Genomic DNA, 16504 nt, shown 5'->3' on the forward strand with positions numbered 1-16504 from the left:
AGTTTCATTTGGTGGTCCTTTGCCTTATGATGATCATTGACTGGAGTAGATTATCCTCGTTCTCTCCACATTACAATACTGTGTCATTATGAAGATTAACCATCAAGCCATGTGGATTTTAGTTCTGCTTCATGGATATTTAAGCAGCATATTGGTGCAGATTAATATTTAATTTTACTTTATGATCATCAATATTTGATAAGACATCATTTAGGACAGTTTCTTGTGAAATGTATCAGTTATTTTCTTGATGAAGCAATCCACTTGTTAATCCTTTCAATGTACCATATTACAGCAATGAAGAAAAACAACAAAGAGGAACCAAATAGAAAATCTATTAAGACTTTAATTTTCTTAATGCTTTTAAATAAATTTTTGGACAGTGGTTGATATCTTTTGCATTAATAAGTTACATAATAAATAAAAGCAAACATGTTATTTTCACAATAAGGCATTTATAGCAGCAGAAGTGGCCGACAGAGTCTCGGTTACCTGAAACTCCCGAGTGTTTCCAGTTGACGTCCATCCTAACCAGCTTCAAATCTAGTTCAGGACACTTTTAAACCCAGTTTAAAACAGAAGTAGTAAACCTGGGGTTTAGTCAAACCTGTGAAACTGTCTCAGGGGCTTTCCAGGAACCTCTGCACCAGTGTTTGGAAATTAAATAAGAAACAAGAATAACACTGGTGTCGGCCCTAAAGCACTGGAAGTCACAAGAGGTAGCATCTTACTCTCCTGCCAATCAATTTTCTTTTTTTTATTCATGCAGCAGGCAATGTTTATTGATCGCTGTGATTATCATAGCCATCCGTCCACATTCAGCTGCATTTTTCATAGTCTCTGTAGTGAAAGCTGTACAAGAATTGCTTCAACATAAAGCTGTGTGTTGAAGGTTTGCCTATGCACAGATATCTTCTTCCGATAATTTACCAAGGCTGTCTTGCTTAGTAAGACACCGGTTTATCATCAGAACAAGGAACTGGCCGGCAGCAACACGTTTGCGTACAAAAAAAACATGACATGATGACCTCAGATCTGCCAGTTTATGTGCCCTTTACACGAATCATATTGCACTCAGCACTTAACCTTTATCTTAACACAATACTTTGGAGACTGAGGACATTTTTTCAAAATATACTGGTCTTACAGAAGGACGTCCAGTTAGATATCAAATACTACAAGTGTTCCAGATAGGAATGAGCCAATCAGAGCTCTCCAAAATGATTGATGGGACACACAGCCAATTAAGGGCAGAATATAACCTCATGTAGATGAGATCTTGTATCTAAATTACATTTATCAGAGGTTAATGGCAGCTAACCTCTGTCAGATTTTTTTACATTAATGTCATTATGTTAAGTGGGGTTGAGAATGAACATAACTCACTGAAAGTATATTATGCAAACAAATAATGTGCTCATTTTTGTAGGACCAGTAAATCATGTAGAATATAAAAGTCACTATTAAGAAAATGGGCAGTTTTTACTGCATCAGCTTCAACTGACGAGCTCACCTCCGCTCATGCTACATATCCTCCAAACATTTTGTGCTAATTCTACAGTGCATTTTCTTTTTAATATAAATGGTCGTTTTGTGTATTAAAATGTACAGCAAAGATTTGACAATGTCAAATAATACATGTGTGGAATTAATTCAGACTAAGTGAACAGGTGTGGCTTTGGAGTTGGGTTATAAATTGTGCTAAATCTGGCTTTGCTAGTAGCAGGGTAAGCACCGTGTGGCGGGCCAGACACGGTTGGGGGTTAATCAGGGAACAAAATGACCACCTGTTTTTGCAAAGCGATGAGGAAACTCTCAGTTGTCTGATTGGCACATTTGTACAGGGGACTATTTTTGGGGCAGTTGCCTGATTGCTCTCCTGGAGAACGGTGACTTGAACAAGGTAATGTGGCTGTTCTGATGATTACACTTGGATAACTACACTGGAGTTATTGCCCGCTGGCAATGAGCCTACAATGAAATGTCTGGTCTGAAATGTGGACACAGAAATCCACAGCTTTTTTTTTTTTCTCTGTGTCTTTCGTATCCTGTTACAGTTCAATCATACCACACACACGCACACTTAATTATAAGCAAATAACTACAAGTGCATTTGGCATTAATGCTAATAAATGTACATGGAAGCAGTTGGGTGTTGACACATACAAAACAGAAGCAGCCTTGTGTGCTCAGTCACACACAGTCAGACATACTGAACACACACATACTTAACACACAAGCTTTCACACACACACACACCGCTTGTTTGCAGCTTCTGCCAGCTTTCTCCCTCTGCATGCCGACTGTGTGTCTGGCACCGGGGTTAAAGTCTGGAGCCACACACAAGCTGCGTGCTCTGTCTGGCTTTTACACTCTCTAAATGGGCTTTATGAATGGCTAGGACTCAATGACTGAGTCAACACCAGGGGCCACACTCGACCCAATCCGACAACGGGTTTTGGAGATAAGTCAGAAACAACATTTTCCCAGCGCAGCCAGGAAGCATGTTTAAATTAATATGCCACCAGGTTTTCTTTTATTTTGCACTGCAAACATTGTGCTGCGGAGTGTGTCAATCCACAGATGTGTTGCTTGTTTGCCGTTTCTGGCTGAGCCCAATTGCTTTTAAACCGTGTCTACGTGTGCGTGTGTGTTTGTGCTCTCGTTGCCTCGTTGAAGTCATGTTTAATCTGTTCGCTGCAATGAATCCAGCTCTCGACATTGCGTGGAGCCAAGGACTCTGACAGCCTTTCAATGATGGATGGACGGACAGATGTAGGCCATTATTCACAATCTTGTGCCCTCAGTGGGATGCATGTTTGCCCCATTCATGACCATCAACACACCTACTGTACATACAAACAGATATGTGCACACAAACCCTCACCACTGCTCTATCATTAGATCCAACACTCGACTGACATTCAGGTCTGAATCCAGACTGAAGTCTGACTCAACAAAAGGCGCTGTCGGTGGAGTAAGCGGGCGGAGACCAGAGGTCAGCGTTTCAAGCCAGTCAGCGGCGTCGAACGACGTCGGGGCCCGACGTTTCCGTGACTTCCCGGTGGAAGGCGGAGGGGAAGTGCAGATGAGGGGTGGGGGAGGAGCTGGGATCACCTGGCTGGGGTTTATTACAGCGGGAGATGGAGGGAGCTCCAGCAAGAGGGAGGAGCAAAGAGGCGAGGGCAGGAAGCTGTCGTCCTTGTGCTGCTGGGAGGCCTGGGGCTGATCGGCTTGAGGAGGAGGAGGCGGCGGCGAAGGGCCGGGGACTGAGTGGGCAGGGGATTTATGATCGCAGACACTGACAGAGCCTGGAAGAGAGATAGTAAAGATTGACACAGGACACTGAGAGAAATATGAGTGCCATTTAAGTTGTTAACTATTACTCACCAACACATGTCATGGGCTCATCCAGGATGTCATCTATGGACTGCCGAGGGTCCATCTGTGGCCAAAAGAAACACTTAAATGATCCCACTGTGCAAAAAAGAAACTCTTGGTCATCTCTTCCTGTTCATCTACTGACTCTAACCTGTGCTTTCTGGATAGCCTCCTGCAGTTCCTCCTCCAAGCTACGAACACCGGGCAAGGTCTGAACTGGACTTGCTGTAATCTGCACCGGCAGCTCAAAATCCTGGCCAATCATATCACACGGCTGGCAGCAAAACACCTGATTAGAAAGCAGGGGTAAATGAGTTGACAGGTGGGTGATGCTCACATGTTTCACCAGTTTTCTAGATTGAAGGCCATGCAGCGTGCCCTTGAAAAGCGATTATCCACGATACGTGTGTATTGATTTGTGTGTTTACCTGCGTAAACAACACCTCTGTCTGTGCGTCCGTTTCTGGCTTCCCTCTGGAGCATCCAGGATCCTGTTGCAGGAACGGATGAAGGGATCCTCCACAAGACTGGAGGAATAATAAAAAAAAAACATGAATGATTGTAATTCTGGAAAGCAGTCATCCTGTTAATCTCCAACTCATCATAGACCAAAGACCCAAGCCTGTCTTTGCTCACCTCGTTGCCGGCATTGGTGGAGCGGTCCCTGGGCCTGCTCCGTAACCTCTCCCTCATCTCCAGCTCCACACTCAGCTCCTGCTGCTGCTGCTGCTGCTGCTCGTTCTCCGTTCTCCAGGGAGTCCCACACTGCAGGGGCGAGGAGGACGACATGGGTAGACTGGGACTTGGAGTTCCTGAGGCGGTGCTGGCAGGAGCCAGGAACACGGCGTTGGAAAGACACTGTTCGCCCGCCAAACTGACTGAGGCGGCATTCGAGAAACCACTCGGCACGTTGTTCAAAATTCCGTTTTGCGCGTCACTGAGAATCCCGTTAGGAACTCCCCTGTCCGGGATGTACACCTGTTGGTTCGGGCTGCTGCTGGGCGAGTCTCGTCCAGAGCTCGAGCTGGAGCCGGGGCTCTGGCTGGGCGGCAGCGGGGGGCAGGAGGCGAGGGGCTCCAGGCTGGTACCCAGCTGGCAGAGGGGAGCAGGGGCGAGGCAAAGGTGGGGAAGCTGGAACGGGCGGAGACGCTGCAACAGAGCAGGCTTGGTGCCGGAGACGGGGAGGCCTCGCTTACGCAGCTGCTGCCGCAACTCTGACACCTGAAGAAACGGAAGAGGTGAAGGTGGAGGGGCAAAGGACGCTTAAGAGTTTGTCTTCACCATGAATTGTAAATAATAGTTATCATTCTTTCAGTGCTTTTCTTACCGTTAGATCAACAAGATTTGCAGGGAGAGGCTCAGGCTTGGACGCGGGGTTTGTGTCTGTAGGGGTGTGGTTTGTTGTGGCGGGAACAGGTTGGGGATTCAGGGGCATGGCTCCGGAGGACTTCACAAGATCATTGTGATCTCCGCTGGAGGATTTACAGAAATATTAACTCACCCAAACTATCTGAGGAATAACATCTCATTGATAAAGCAGATATCTGCCTAGTTTACTCGTTGGCTCATCTGTTTGCATACCTGGGCACAACAGTGAGCTGTTGTTGTGGCTGTAGCTGTTGCTGCTGTTGCTGTTGCTGCTGGTTCTGGAGGATTTGCAGCTGGAGGAAGACCTGCTGCTGCTTCAAGATATGGGAGTAGGCTGGGTCTAAAGACTGGGTCGGAGTAGGGCTCTTCTGTTTGGCTCCTCCTGGAAATAAACAGTTGTTTAGGCTAAATTCAAACACATCACAGGAATTTTTTGAATAAATGTAGGAAAGTAAAAGCATTATATTGGTACCTCCAGTCCCAGACCCTCCTCTCTGGTCTGGAGGAATGTACTGGTGATATTTGAGTTTCCTCATTTTGGGTTTGGTGTCCCGCGGTTTCCGTGGGCGGGGGAGATGGTTGAAGTTGAGGGAGGGGGGCAGGGTGGAGGAGCAGGTGGGACTGGGAGGCCGAGCTGTCTGTAAAGACACACATTACTCACATTTTAACTGTAACCAGGTTCGAGTGAGTAATTCCAAGAGTGGCGTATAAAATATCGCAGAGAAAATGCCAAGTCGTTTCACGCCGTTTGACAGTATTTGCCCCGTGTCAAGGTTAAACTCTAACATGAAATGTACAAATGCCTCACAAATCTCCAGATGACAGCATGTGCTGGTTCTGACATACAGCCATGCTGCCTGTGTGTGAATGTGTTAACCTACAGGGCAAATACTGAGCTCCCCCAGAAGTGCAAATTGACAGTAATGAATGCAGAGCAGCTTAGAGCGGAGCATTGTGTTTGACAAAACAGACGAGTGACCACCCTGTTAGGTTGAAGACCTCTGCAGTGCTCTTTAATTTTTATGCTGTAGCAAGCACATCCACAATCTAAATGTTGCTTTTCTTGCTGAAAATGTCGTATTGCCACATGTAATTTGTTTGCATTTTTGACATTATAATGTTATTTTGAGGAGTCATGAAAATATTCCAAACAATAGAGACCCTTCTGAAATTTAAATGAGCCACAAAATGAAAAGTCAAAGCAATGGGGATTTGTATGTGACGGCATTAGTAGGCACTAACCCCACATTACCTTTGGCAGCAGGGGTGTGGTCTGAGAGGTCAGATACATCCCATTTGGTCTCCCAGTTGATGCCATGGAGTTTGATTCACTCAGTGTTACACTCATAGGTTGCCTGATGCCCTCGGTTGCCGGGAGCAACGCCAAACCAGACTGAAGAATGCAGAATATCAGATTATCAGAGTTGACATATAAGGCTATTTATAAACTCATGGGTCTGTTAATATTCACTTTAATGTGTTTTTCTGAGCTTATTGGTGGGAATTACTTCCTTGTTGCTCCCAAAAAACAAGAGTCTTAAAGAGGACCTATTATGCTCATTTTCAGGTACATACTTGTATTTTGGGTTTCTACTAGAATATGTTTACACGCTTTAATGTTAAAAAAACACTTCATTTTTCTCATACCGGCTGTGGTGCAGCACCTCTTTTATCCCTGTGTCTGAAACGCTCTGTTTGACCCCCCCTGAAAAGCCCAGTCTGCTCTGATTGGTCAGCTAGCCCACTCTGTTGTGATAGGTCAACCAAATCAAACTGTTCAGACTCCACTCCAGCTCCGCTCTAACTAGCTTTGTTTGAGGGCGTGCCAAACTAGCCGCTAGACAGGTATTATGCAAATGTGTTACTTGGTGACATCACCACAGTACGGAAAAAAAGGCAGGAGCAGTGTTTCTGTAGGGGAGAGTAATTCCCTTTGGCGTGGACTTTGGGCTTTGTAACTTTGCAGACCTTTTACATGCACATAAAATGATATAAAACACGAAAGGAAAGGGAAAAAGCACAAAAGCATAATAGGTCCTTTTTAATCAAAACTAAATCTCAGTGCCGTTTCCTCACCTGAGCATGACCAGGGCTGTGGTTAAGGGGCGGGCCCAAAGCTGAGAAGTCGCTCAGTAGTTGGTCACCCGAGAGCCCTGGCAATGAAGAAAAGGCTGGTGATTGGTGAACGCCATGTTGCTCAGCAGGCGAGGAGGAGTGGCAGGAGGAAATGTCATCTTCGAAGACATCAGCGGACAGAGGGAAAGAGGCAGGGCCTGAGGAAATGAGAAGTGAAAGGAGGTAAGGTCAAAAGAGGAGGAGGCGAGATTGGATGGGAAATAGAATGTGTGTGACTTTGTTCTGTGTGTGCCGGTGCATGCAGATGCGTGTTGACTCACGGTTCTCCAGGGGCAGCGTGCGTTCGTGCTGTTGCTCCGAGGGCCCGGGCGGACGTTGGATCCTCTCAGTGAGGTCCTGCGTCTGGCGAGCCTTCTTCTGCCTCTGGGCGCCACACACAGTCCTCTCTGCAGGGGGAGAAGGAGAAGGACGGACGAATGGCGCAGATAAGTGGAGAGATGGGGGGACAGATGGGAGATCAGCAGAGAGAGAGAGAGGAGAGGAGATTGGAAAGAGAGAGAAGCAACAGGATTTCAGAACATATGTGATGTGAGCATGCACAACAGTGTTGCCACAGGCAGTCAGTCCCAATTCAAACCAGCAGAAGCAACAACAAATATTAAACACTCCTGTCCACAGGGAGATGTGCTCCCTTGAATATGAACACACGTACAAACACATTCACACAACATTTTTTAAAGGGCAGAAAGGAAAATCAGATAGTTTGAAAGGCCTGATATTATAATAATAATCTTTTCAAATTAAAAGGAAGGTTAAGGGAGAGAGATAAAGAGAGAAAGATGTCAGTAGGCTAAATGATGACTCTGATCGCTGGAGGGGCAGGTTTATCATGCGCTGTCAATCACTGATATGTTTGCAGGCTGCTTAAAATGCAGAGTTAGAGTGCTAGCAATATATATTTAACTGACAGCTGATGAAACACCGAGCCCATTGCCAGATTTACACACTTCATTTCCTCGCACTGTACTGTACAGGGAGCGGAGAGCAGATAAAATACAGACACAAAGAAAGAGAGAGAGGCAGGGAGATGTGCCACTTTGCTGGCAGCAAACAGGGTAAAGCAGGAAGGGGACAACAACATTACTGTAGGCAGGGCATCACCTTGTGCAGTTTCAGTATTCAGACCACAAGGGGGCAACTTCTGAGCGGGACCGTCAACAGTTAGACGCTGCAACAGGAAACAGCAGGTCAAACCAACAGCCAGGGCCCACAGATTACAATGCAGTTCATTCAGGGGAAAGCTACATAAAACTTCTGTATAGTCTGATGAAATACTAATGTACAGCAGTGTTTCCCCCAGAACATTTCCAAGGTCTTTGAAGATTCACCACTGAAACCACCCTTACCAAAAATAAGTTTATTCAAGTGTGCTATTAGTATACTTCTTTTAGACTTAAAGAGCTTTCAGTTTACCTTTTATGTACCTGTCTGAGATATACTTAACAAAATTATACTTAAGTATACTCGGCTTATACTGACGAGTATACAGAAAAGTACGTAAACTTGGCTCATACTGATAAAGTATATACATAATATAAGTTAAAGAAAACGTACAAGTTTACTTGCAGTAAAAACTATTAATCTAGTAGTTTACTGAGAGTATACTTTAAAGTGTACTTTCATAAACTAAAAAGTGGGCTACAAGTATATAACTAGTAAACTAACAGTATACCTATAAGTTCACTCGTAGTATAGTTCACTTCATAGTATAGTTGCAGTACAAAATACAACTTAGATGTAAACTAGTTGTGTTCTTAAAGTTTAATATTCTTACACTTAAAGTACACTTAAAAGAAAAACAAAAGTGGGCCACTTTAGTCCCAAGACGTATTGAAGTAGTACACTTACAAGTATACTACTAGTACATTGATATTAGTATACATTATATAAAGTATACTTGGGAAATATACTTGAACTTTACTTCAGTTTACTTGATAAAATAAACTTCAAGTATACAGTTTTTTCGTAAGGGCAGTACAAATGGGTCCACACATAAGACCATTAACCCATTTAATGGTGGATGAAACACTGACCTATACTTAATCATTTCTCACAATTCCAAAATGTGGTCTCATCCTGTTCTATCAAATATAATCAACTATACAAATGAATATACATTTTTTTTAAAAACATTTGTGTTGGGAAAAATGTCTTTATATGGCAGCTATACAGCATCAAAATCAGTATTTGATCTAAATGTCATGCTGCTGTATATCTTTGAGAAACTGGATGCTACTCACCAGAGCTTCACTCTGGTTTTTCTCTGCTTTTTTAGGGGGACAAGCCGATTTCAACCCTGCGAAAAACAGACAAGAAGTGGTTAGATGATGAAATGACAATGCAGCAGAGGATGCTAGCATAGTAGAGGAACAACTCAGGTGAACCAGTGCATCAACAAAGCCCTTTCAGACTTCAGCTCATCTCTCCAAGTTACAGCATGGAGCATCTGAGGCGCTCTTTTGTGTTGGCAGGCATCCGAATGTGCAGCGCTTCTTGTGCAACCTGCTTCAACCTCAGACAGCGAGGAGGGAACTGAACCAAGGTGCACAGCCTGTCTACAAAGATAGTTTTTTTTTGTATGTCTACACTCTAGACTAGACTTTATCACAATTGCAGCACAGATCTGGATAAATTCATGTGTATTTTATGTGTATAGCACAATTTGTTATCTGCTTAATATTCAGAACATATTGTTAGTTTTGTTGAAAGGCCAGACGAAGACCTACAGTGGTCAAAACATGTTTTTTTTTTTAATGATTTAGTCACTATAATAACGGCTTTTTAATATATTTCCTTCTTCGTTTGCCACTTGTTTTAATATTTTTGAGTGCCTGAATTGCCTTCCTGTCTTTCCTGTTTTTTCCTCCGTTTTCCAAGAGCACCCAACACGTTTTTGCTTTACGGTTGAGCAACCATTATACTCTCTTTCCAAGTTTTGGACATAAATTATCTTGGCAAAATCAATGCATGTTATCTGCAATTCAAAACTCATGATAATAATAATAATGAAAGGATGCATTCATTTACATCTCTGATACCTGCTGTATGTGTGCAGACTTATTAATGTGAATATAATGAGAATTTTGCATCATGTTCGTGGCATAAATGTTCAAGTTTAATAATGTTGTTTGGTTATTGCTGGAATTATGGAATTAGATATGCAGTAATAAGTCAAAATGTAATTAAAGACAACATTTAGACACCCAAACAGTGAAATCAAGGGAAAGTAAAAGCTGGTCAATATAGAAAAACCTTTTACAAATCATGTGCCAGTGGAAAGAAGTGACCTGAAGATGATTAATATGAAATCCTCCCTGCAGTCATAGTGTACATGGATCAATCTCACTGTAAATGATACACATCATAGACTAACCAGAGTCTGCATTGATTTCACTCTGCCTCCGGTTCTGAATCCTCAGCTGCAGGACTGAAAGACAAGAGTACAGATTCAAAAAATGATGAAATATTAAAGTTACACTGATGTTTGATTTGAAGGACAAATGATCCGGGAAAAAGAAGTGGCGGACACAGAAAGGTAAGAGTTGAGCATTGCACGGTCACTGATAAATGATATGGCTGTGTAACTCATATCACCCCATGACTTTGCAAGGCTTATAGATTATATATCTCCCAGCATGCCTGCACACATCTACACACCGCACACATTAGCATTCAGTACATACACAGACAGGTGAAGCAGGGTAGGGCATGATACATTTCAGTGAGTTTTGAGACCTGAGAGACCTGATGAGGGAAGGGGAGGGCTGAGGGAGGTGGGAGGGGGGGCAGTAACTATTTATCTCTCAGTATGTCTATTTCTGTTGGTCCCATCCCCCCTTCAGCTGTCCCGCTCTCTCCACAAGCCTCTCACATCCCGTCTTCCTCACGTCATCCTCATTTGTGCTGCTAACTATACTACCCTCTCTGACGACCCAAAACAAAAGTTCAACGTTGTTAAAATCTGGATTTAAAGCAGATTAACGCTCCGTGCTCTGTCGTCTTAACAGGTTAGGGAAGCAGTGATTATCACAGTTTGATTTTAGTGTGTGTAGATTGTTTTGTATTTGAACTGGAGGCCCGATACAAGTCATTAATATTTCATGTTTTATGAATTTTTCACCTCCTCAGGCTTCTTAAAACTCAGATGTGATGAGGTGTTGCAAGTAGATTTTTCTTTAAGGGTTGGGAAGGACTGCAACTGACGATTATTTTCATTATTGATTAATCTGATGATTGTTTTCTCGATTAATCGATTAGTTGTTTGGTTTATAAAATGTCAGAAAATGGTGAAAAATGTCCATCAGTATTTCCCAAAGCCCAAGATGACCTCGTCAAATGTCTTATTTTGTCCACAACTAAAAAGATATTCAGTTTACTGTCATAGAGGAGTAAAGATACCAGAAAAAAATCACATTTAAGAAGCTGAAATGGAAGAGTTTTGACTTTTTTCTTTAAAAAAATTACTCGAGTCGATTAATCGTTGCAGCTGTACGTTATTTTAACATAAGGATTACCACATTTTCATAAGATTGACACATCTTCACATCTAGCATGTGTCTACTCTGTGACATTGGAAACACTTCATGTCAATGGTCAACAAAAACAGATATAATTGTTAAAAATTAAACAATGAATAAGAACTCATATCATACAATGGCTGCTGGTTTTTCCATAAAGGATCAGGATCAGTTTGATGTAGCGGCAGACTTTATAGCCGAGCAGAGACTCTCAGCTATGTACATACATGATGTCAAACAGAGCAGCTGCCCTGAGGAATCACGTTTTCCAGCAGGTGTTTGCACACCTAGGGGACTGCGTCTGTGTCATTTCCCCGCCTCTCTATTTTACCAGCCGTTAACGACAGCTGCCTGGGAACACAACAGCAGCCGCTACAACTTGTAGGGAAACTTGAATTATGCAGTTAAATAGGAAGGTTGTTCAATGCTGTTTGTCACAAAATGCCAGTTGTCTCCTGAAAGGTGTAATCAGTACAAATAATACAGCAGATTATTAAGATCTGTGATATCATTTAGAATTATTTTCAGCTATTCTTTGTCTATTTTTGCCCTCGACATCTTAAGACTGTGAGAGGATATCATCATCAATAACTCAGGATCTTTTTTCCAAACTTTAACTTTGATTGTTGCTTCTTTAGACATGCTTATTTAATGCTATAGAAATTTAAGAAGGGCTTTAAAGGGGACATATCATGCTCAATTCCAAGTTTATACTTGTAGTTTAGGTTTCTACTAGAACTTCTTCACTATGGAGGACGGAACCAAAAATAAATAAACAAATGAATAAATAAATGACTCGATAAATAAATAAATATGTCCTTAAATGCAGCAAAATAACATTTAAAATAAATGTAGCCATTAATTAATTAATAAAATGTGACATAAATTGATATTTCTGTTTTAATTTGCTTCTTTATTTATTTATCTCTCTATTAATTCCCTTATTTATTTACCTTTCTGTTTAATTTGACCTTTTATTTATGCATTTATTTGTATCCATTTTTAAATTTATTTTTAATTTTTTTTAATTTATTTTATATTTACTTATACATTTTTGCATTTGTTTTTTATTTATTTTATATTTATTTTTAAATGTATTTATTTATTTATTTCTGCAGGATTTTTCCTTAGCATTTCTTATTCCTTATTCCTTATTTATTCCCCAAACTTATTTATTTTTGTATTCTTTCCTTTATACATTTCTTTTTACATTTCTCTATGCATTTCTGCTTCATTATGCAAATGAGGGGGCTGTCACTCACTCGGGCGGCATGATATTTAGAAGGGTTTCAATAAAAAGGAGCTTCCTGATAAAGGCCCACTGTCTGTTTTCCCATGCATATCAACAAACACGTCATGGTTGAAGTGTCACACAGCAACATGCAGAGATCTTTAGCCTCTATTCAAGACATCTCTGAGTATCAATCACTAAATCCATTCACCATGATCGATACCTTCACTCTATTGATCACATGATAGACAACGTGACTGACCAGCCAATAAGCCTCATAAACACTTCGCCTCTACATATCGATGCTAATGTTGCCAATTATGCCCCGAGATGTAAAGCCATTGTTGTGGGGAGAGTAAATCTTTCTCTCCTTTAATTGGAGCTGAGACTCCTGCAGGATTTCCTCACCTGAGCGGAACTTGTTCCGGATGAGAAGCGACCTCTCGGAGGCCAGTAGTGTCATGGTGGAGGGGGAGGGTGACGGGGGGAAGTAGAGAGAGGAAATGCCTGGTGTCACTCGACCAGGAGGAATGGACCCCTCTCCTTGTGTCTCTCGCTGGTGCAGGGGAGCAGAGGAAGCAGGGGAGCAAGAGAGACAGATGCTTGTTAATCCATTGATAGACACAAACCGATATTGATAGAGGCACGCAAAGCACAGAGGAGATAGATGGAGAGGGGAAATAGAGACGCAAAGCCTCTCAGACCTACAGGCGGACTGAGCACTGCGGTGAGCTGCTCTGGCATCGGCAGGCCTCCCTATAGACGGCCTGTCATAATCACACAGAGAGTCACAGAGGCCCACCCACAGAGACACAACTAACGACACAGAGAATTAAACAGACAAGGAGGCTTTTAGAGAGACAGAGCGAGGAGGAAGAGGAGGAGAGCGACGGAGACAGGAGCCCCAGCAGATACTCTTAGACGTCAGGGCTGGAGGACGCTGATTGTGACGGACAAACATGAACTTGCAACACCTACAGTACAGCACACACACTTACTCTATGACAGCAAATGTGTCATGCACTAAAAGAAGAGAGAGCTTGGGATCTACATAAGCTGCGTTGGTACACACACACATACAACCTATTAACAATATTGATTTGAACTGCTACAGAAGACCCAAAGGAGGCCTGTTTGAAGGGACACAAACAAACACACACACACATGCTGTATAGCTGAGGTTATGCATACTAAATCACCACAGTGCTCTTTCTATTCCCAAAATGCACACACACCTCACTTATTTACAGTCAAAAAAAGAAGGCCACTCACTCATTAGTGCAAGCAAATAACAAGCAATTGATTGAGATGTCTGGCTGACACAGGTATTATTTCACACAAGAAGGCACTGCGAGAGAATAAAAGCAAGAGAATGAAAGAGAATACTTACAGGAAGAGAGAGAATTGAGTCCCTTGGGGGGAAATTGGAGTGGATTTAAGATTAAATTGAGAGAGGAGCAAGATGGAGGAAGAGAGGAAAAAGAGAGGACTTCGTGGTGCGTTTAATGACGATTTCTTTCTTTCATGTTCTTTTCATATCCTTCTACACTTCCCCTAAAGGTGAAATGCTAAGAGAAAGAGGATCAGTGGTTCCCTCGTCCCCTTGCGATAGAAACTCACCCTCTCTACCTCTGCCTCGCTCTCTCTGCCCCCCTCTCTCTCCATCCGCCCCAAAGCATCCTGGATCCTTGGTGCCAACTGTGAGCGACTGTCAAACTTTACCCCTTCCCCCCTCCATGGCCTCGTCTCCCCCCTCCCTCCCTTTTAGCAGTCATCCACTCCCCCCCCCCCCCCCTGACATCTGCTGACTGATTGACTAAAGAGCAGATTCAAAGACAATAAGCACTTTTGTGCTTGTTTGACTTTGGCGAAAAAAAGTCGACTCACTGATGACGCTAGTGCAGTTCCTTAATGTGAGGAAGCTGAATTGCCACATAATGTGATGGATATAGAAAAGTGAAGGCAGGATAAAGAGACGGTTTATTACACGGCAGCGAGGAAAAGCCCCGGAGTGTTTTGGACTGGCATCAAATCATGTACTGCAGCAGAACTGCAGGCTCATATGCTCCTGTCAAGACACCTTTGGGTCAGCCTCTTAAAGTGATTTAGCACTGTTTGCGTGTGTGTGTGTATTGCGTGTGCGTGTGTGTGTGACGCCACTGAGAGTCACAGGTCAGTAAGTCAGTGTCTGTCAGCATATACTTTACAGTATGTATCAGCGCCGGACGGTGCCAGGCTAATTCACCCGGGTTTCACCTCAAGCTTCCAGCTTGGGTGAACATGAGAGAGAGTGTGTGTGCATGCGCTCTACATGTGTGTGTGTGTGTGTGTGTGTGTGTGTGTGTGTGTGTGTGTGTGTGTGTGTGTGCCTTTAGGGCTGCAGAAGGGGGGGGAAAGTGGGGGAAGTGAGGTTGTAGCTGGAGCACCTGTTCAGTCGATTTGACGGACAGGCTGGCGTGTGCTGGTTCAGCAGGTCGTAGAGAGTGGGAGACGGAGAGGGGAGGTAGAGAGGGGGAGGCAGAGGAGAAAAGTTGGAGAGGAAGGGGAGGGCTCAACACTTGGGGAAGTCTTTACTACGGGGACAGGAAGAGAGCCGATACAGGGGAAACTAGATGGGGGGAGGGGGTTGCTGCCATTTTATCTGATGTGGAAAGAAAGACTTCTAATCGGAGAGCAGAGAGATAGCACTGCACGGGCCAATTACTGTTGCCATGGAACAACTAATGGAAAACAAAATGAATGGGAACCTTAATTTAATACATGGTTATGGACCACGGGCGGCTCTTTCAGGCGCCATTTGCACAGTGCGCCTGTGTTTTTTGCGTCATTATAGAAGCTCACCTTTGACAGCTTTTTCTCTCATGCCCTGTAAATGCATTTCACACAAACACACACGTAACACACACCTACAAACACTGGCACATTATTGAGGGAAAGGTGATGTAATTGCTTATTCCTCCACAGCTACACCCTCTCCTCTACAGCCTGGGCTCCCTCTCTGATTAACACCTGTTACCCTCCCTCTCTCCCACTCTCACTCACACACACACATATACTCCATAGTGTTAATCCTGCACTGTGTCTGGTGAGCGAGGAGGCTTGCACGCTGTAACCCTTTCCCTTGTGAAATATCATATGTCTCTGTTTAATTCTGGATCTTTTTGTGCAACACACACGCTAAGAAGCATCAGGAGTACAAGTATATTCATGGGCGATTTCATATTTATGTCAAAGCTGCCTCCTTCGCTGCTGAAACTGCAGAGTTTCAATGTAGATCCAGCTCTCCCCCAGGCTGTCTTCTGCCTTTCACCCTGGCGTGAGTATCCCTCCACCATTTGAGAGAGCTGAGAGACAGCAGCATAGGGAATGAGCCAGCACATGCAACACATCATAAGTGAGAGTGTGCCCTCACATGGGTAAACTGTGCAATGACAAAGAAAAATAAATCCATCCATGGTTAGTTTAACTTTCCATCATTTTGGCTCCCAGTGGCAATAATGGGACGTCTGTGATGCACCAGAGCGGATGTACAGCAAACGTATCAAAGTGGCGAATGTATCAAAGAGAGTAAAAACGTACCAGCCGAACACACTTCATTACATCTGCTGCCTCTCCCTGCTCGTTCATCACCGGCTCTATTCTCGTCCCTCTCTGCTCCCCTCCTCTACCTTTATCACTTCAATCACTTGGCCATGAGCCTCGTGCCACTCTGAAGCCCTGCTGCCCGTTCCACTTCACGCAACACAAACACACACACGGGCCGATTTCAAACACACACAGACCACACAGATATCTGTCCGCCCTCTGTCCATCATCCATCTGTCTGTCAGTCACTGCACTTTGAAGCTGTGTGCAATTTGGATAGCTACCA

At 43.4% G+C, this 16504-nt stretch overlaps 1 protein-coding gene across 3 annotated transcripts; it reads right to left on the bottom strand.

Annotated features, from left to right (window-relative positions):
• Nucleotides 1–326: 326 nt before the first annotated feature.
• LOC141778900 (uncharacterized) lies at nt 327–16349 on the bottom strand. Of its 3 annotated transcripts, none has more exons than XM_074653441.1 (16): nt 16213–16349; nt 13042–13189; nt 10259–10312; nt 9126–9181; nt 7987–8053; nt 7146–7271; nt 6826–7022; nt 6002–6142; nt 5222–5387; nt 4963–5131; nt 4709–4853; nt 4018–4602; nt 3810–3908; nt 3533–3670; nt 3391–3445; nt 327–3311 (listed from the first exon to the last, which is right to left on the bottom strand). In XM_074653441.1, exons 1-16 carry the CDS (start codon nt 16258–16260, stop codon nt 2884–2886), a joined length of 2622 nt encoding a protein of 873 aa, XP_074509542.1. In that variant the 5' UTR covers nt 16261–16349; the 3' UTR covers nt 327–2883. The 3 variants fall into 3 exon arrangements, with proteins under 3 accessions (XP_074509542.1, XP_074509543.1, XP_074509544.1); XM_074653442.1 differs by lacking the exon at nt 16213–16349 and adding an exon at nt 14024–14356; XM_074653443.1 differs by lacking the exon at nt 6002–6142.
• Nucleotides 16350–16504: the final 155 nt, after the last annotated feature.

The sequence above is a fragment of the Sebastes fasciatus genome, chromosome 12 (assembly GCF_043250625.1).
Source record: "Sebastes fasciatus isolate fSebFas1 chromosome 12, fSebFas1.pri, whole genome shotgun sequence".
NCBI classification, from domain to species: Eukaryota; Metazoa; Chordata; class Actinopteri; order Perciformes; family Sebastidae; genus Sebastes; species Sebastes fasciatus.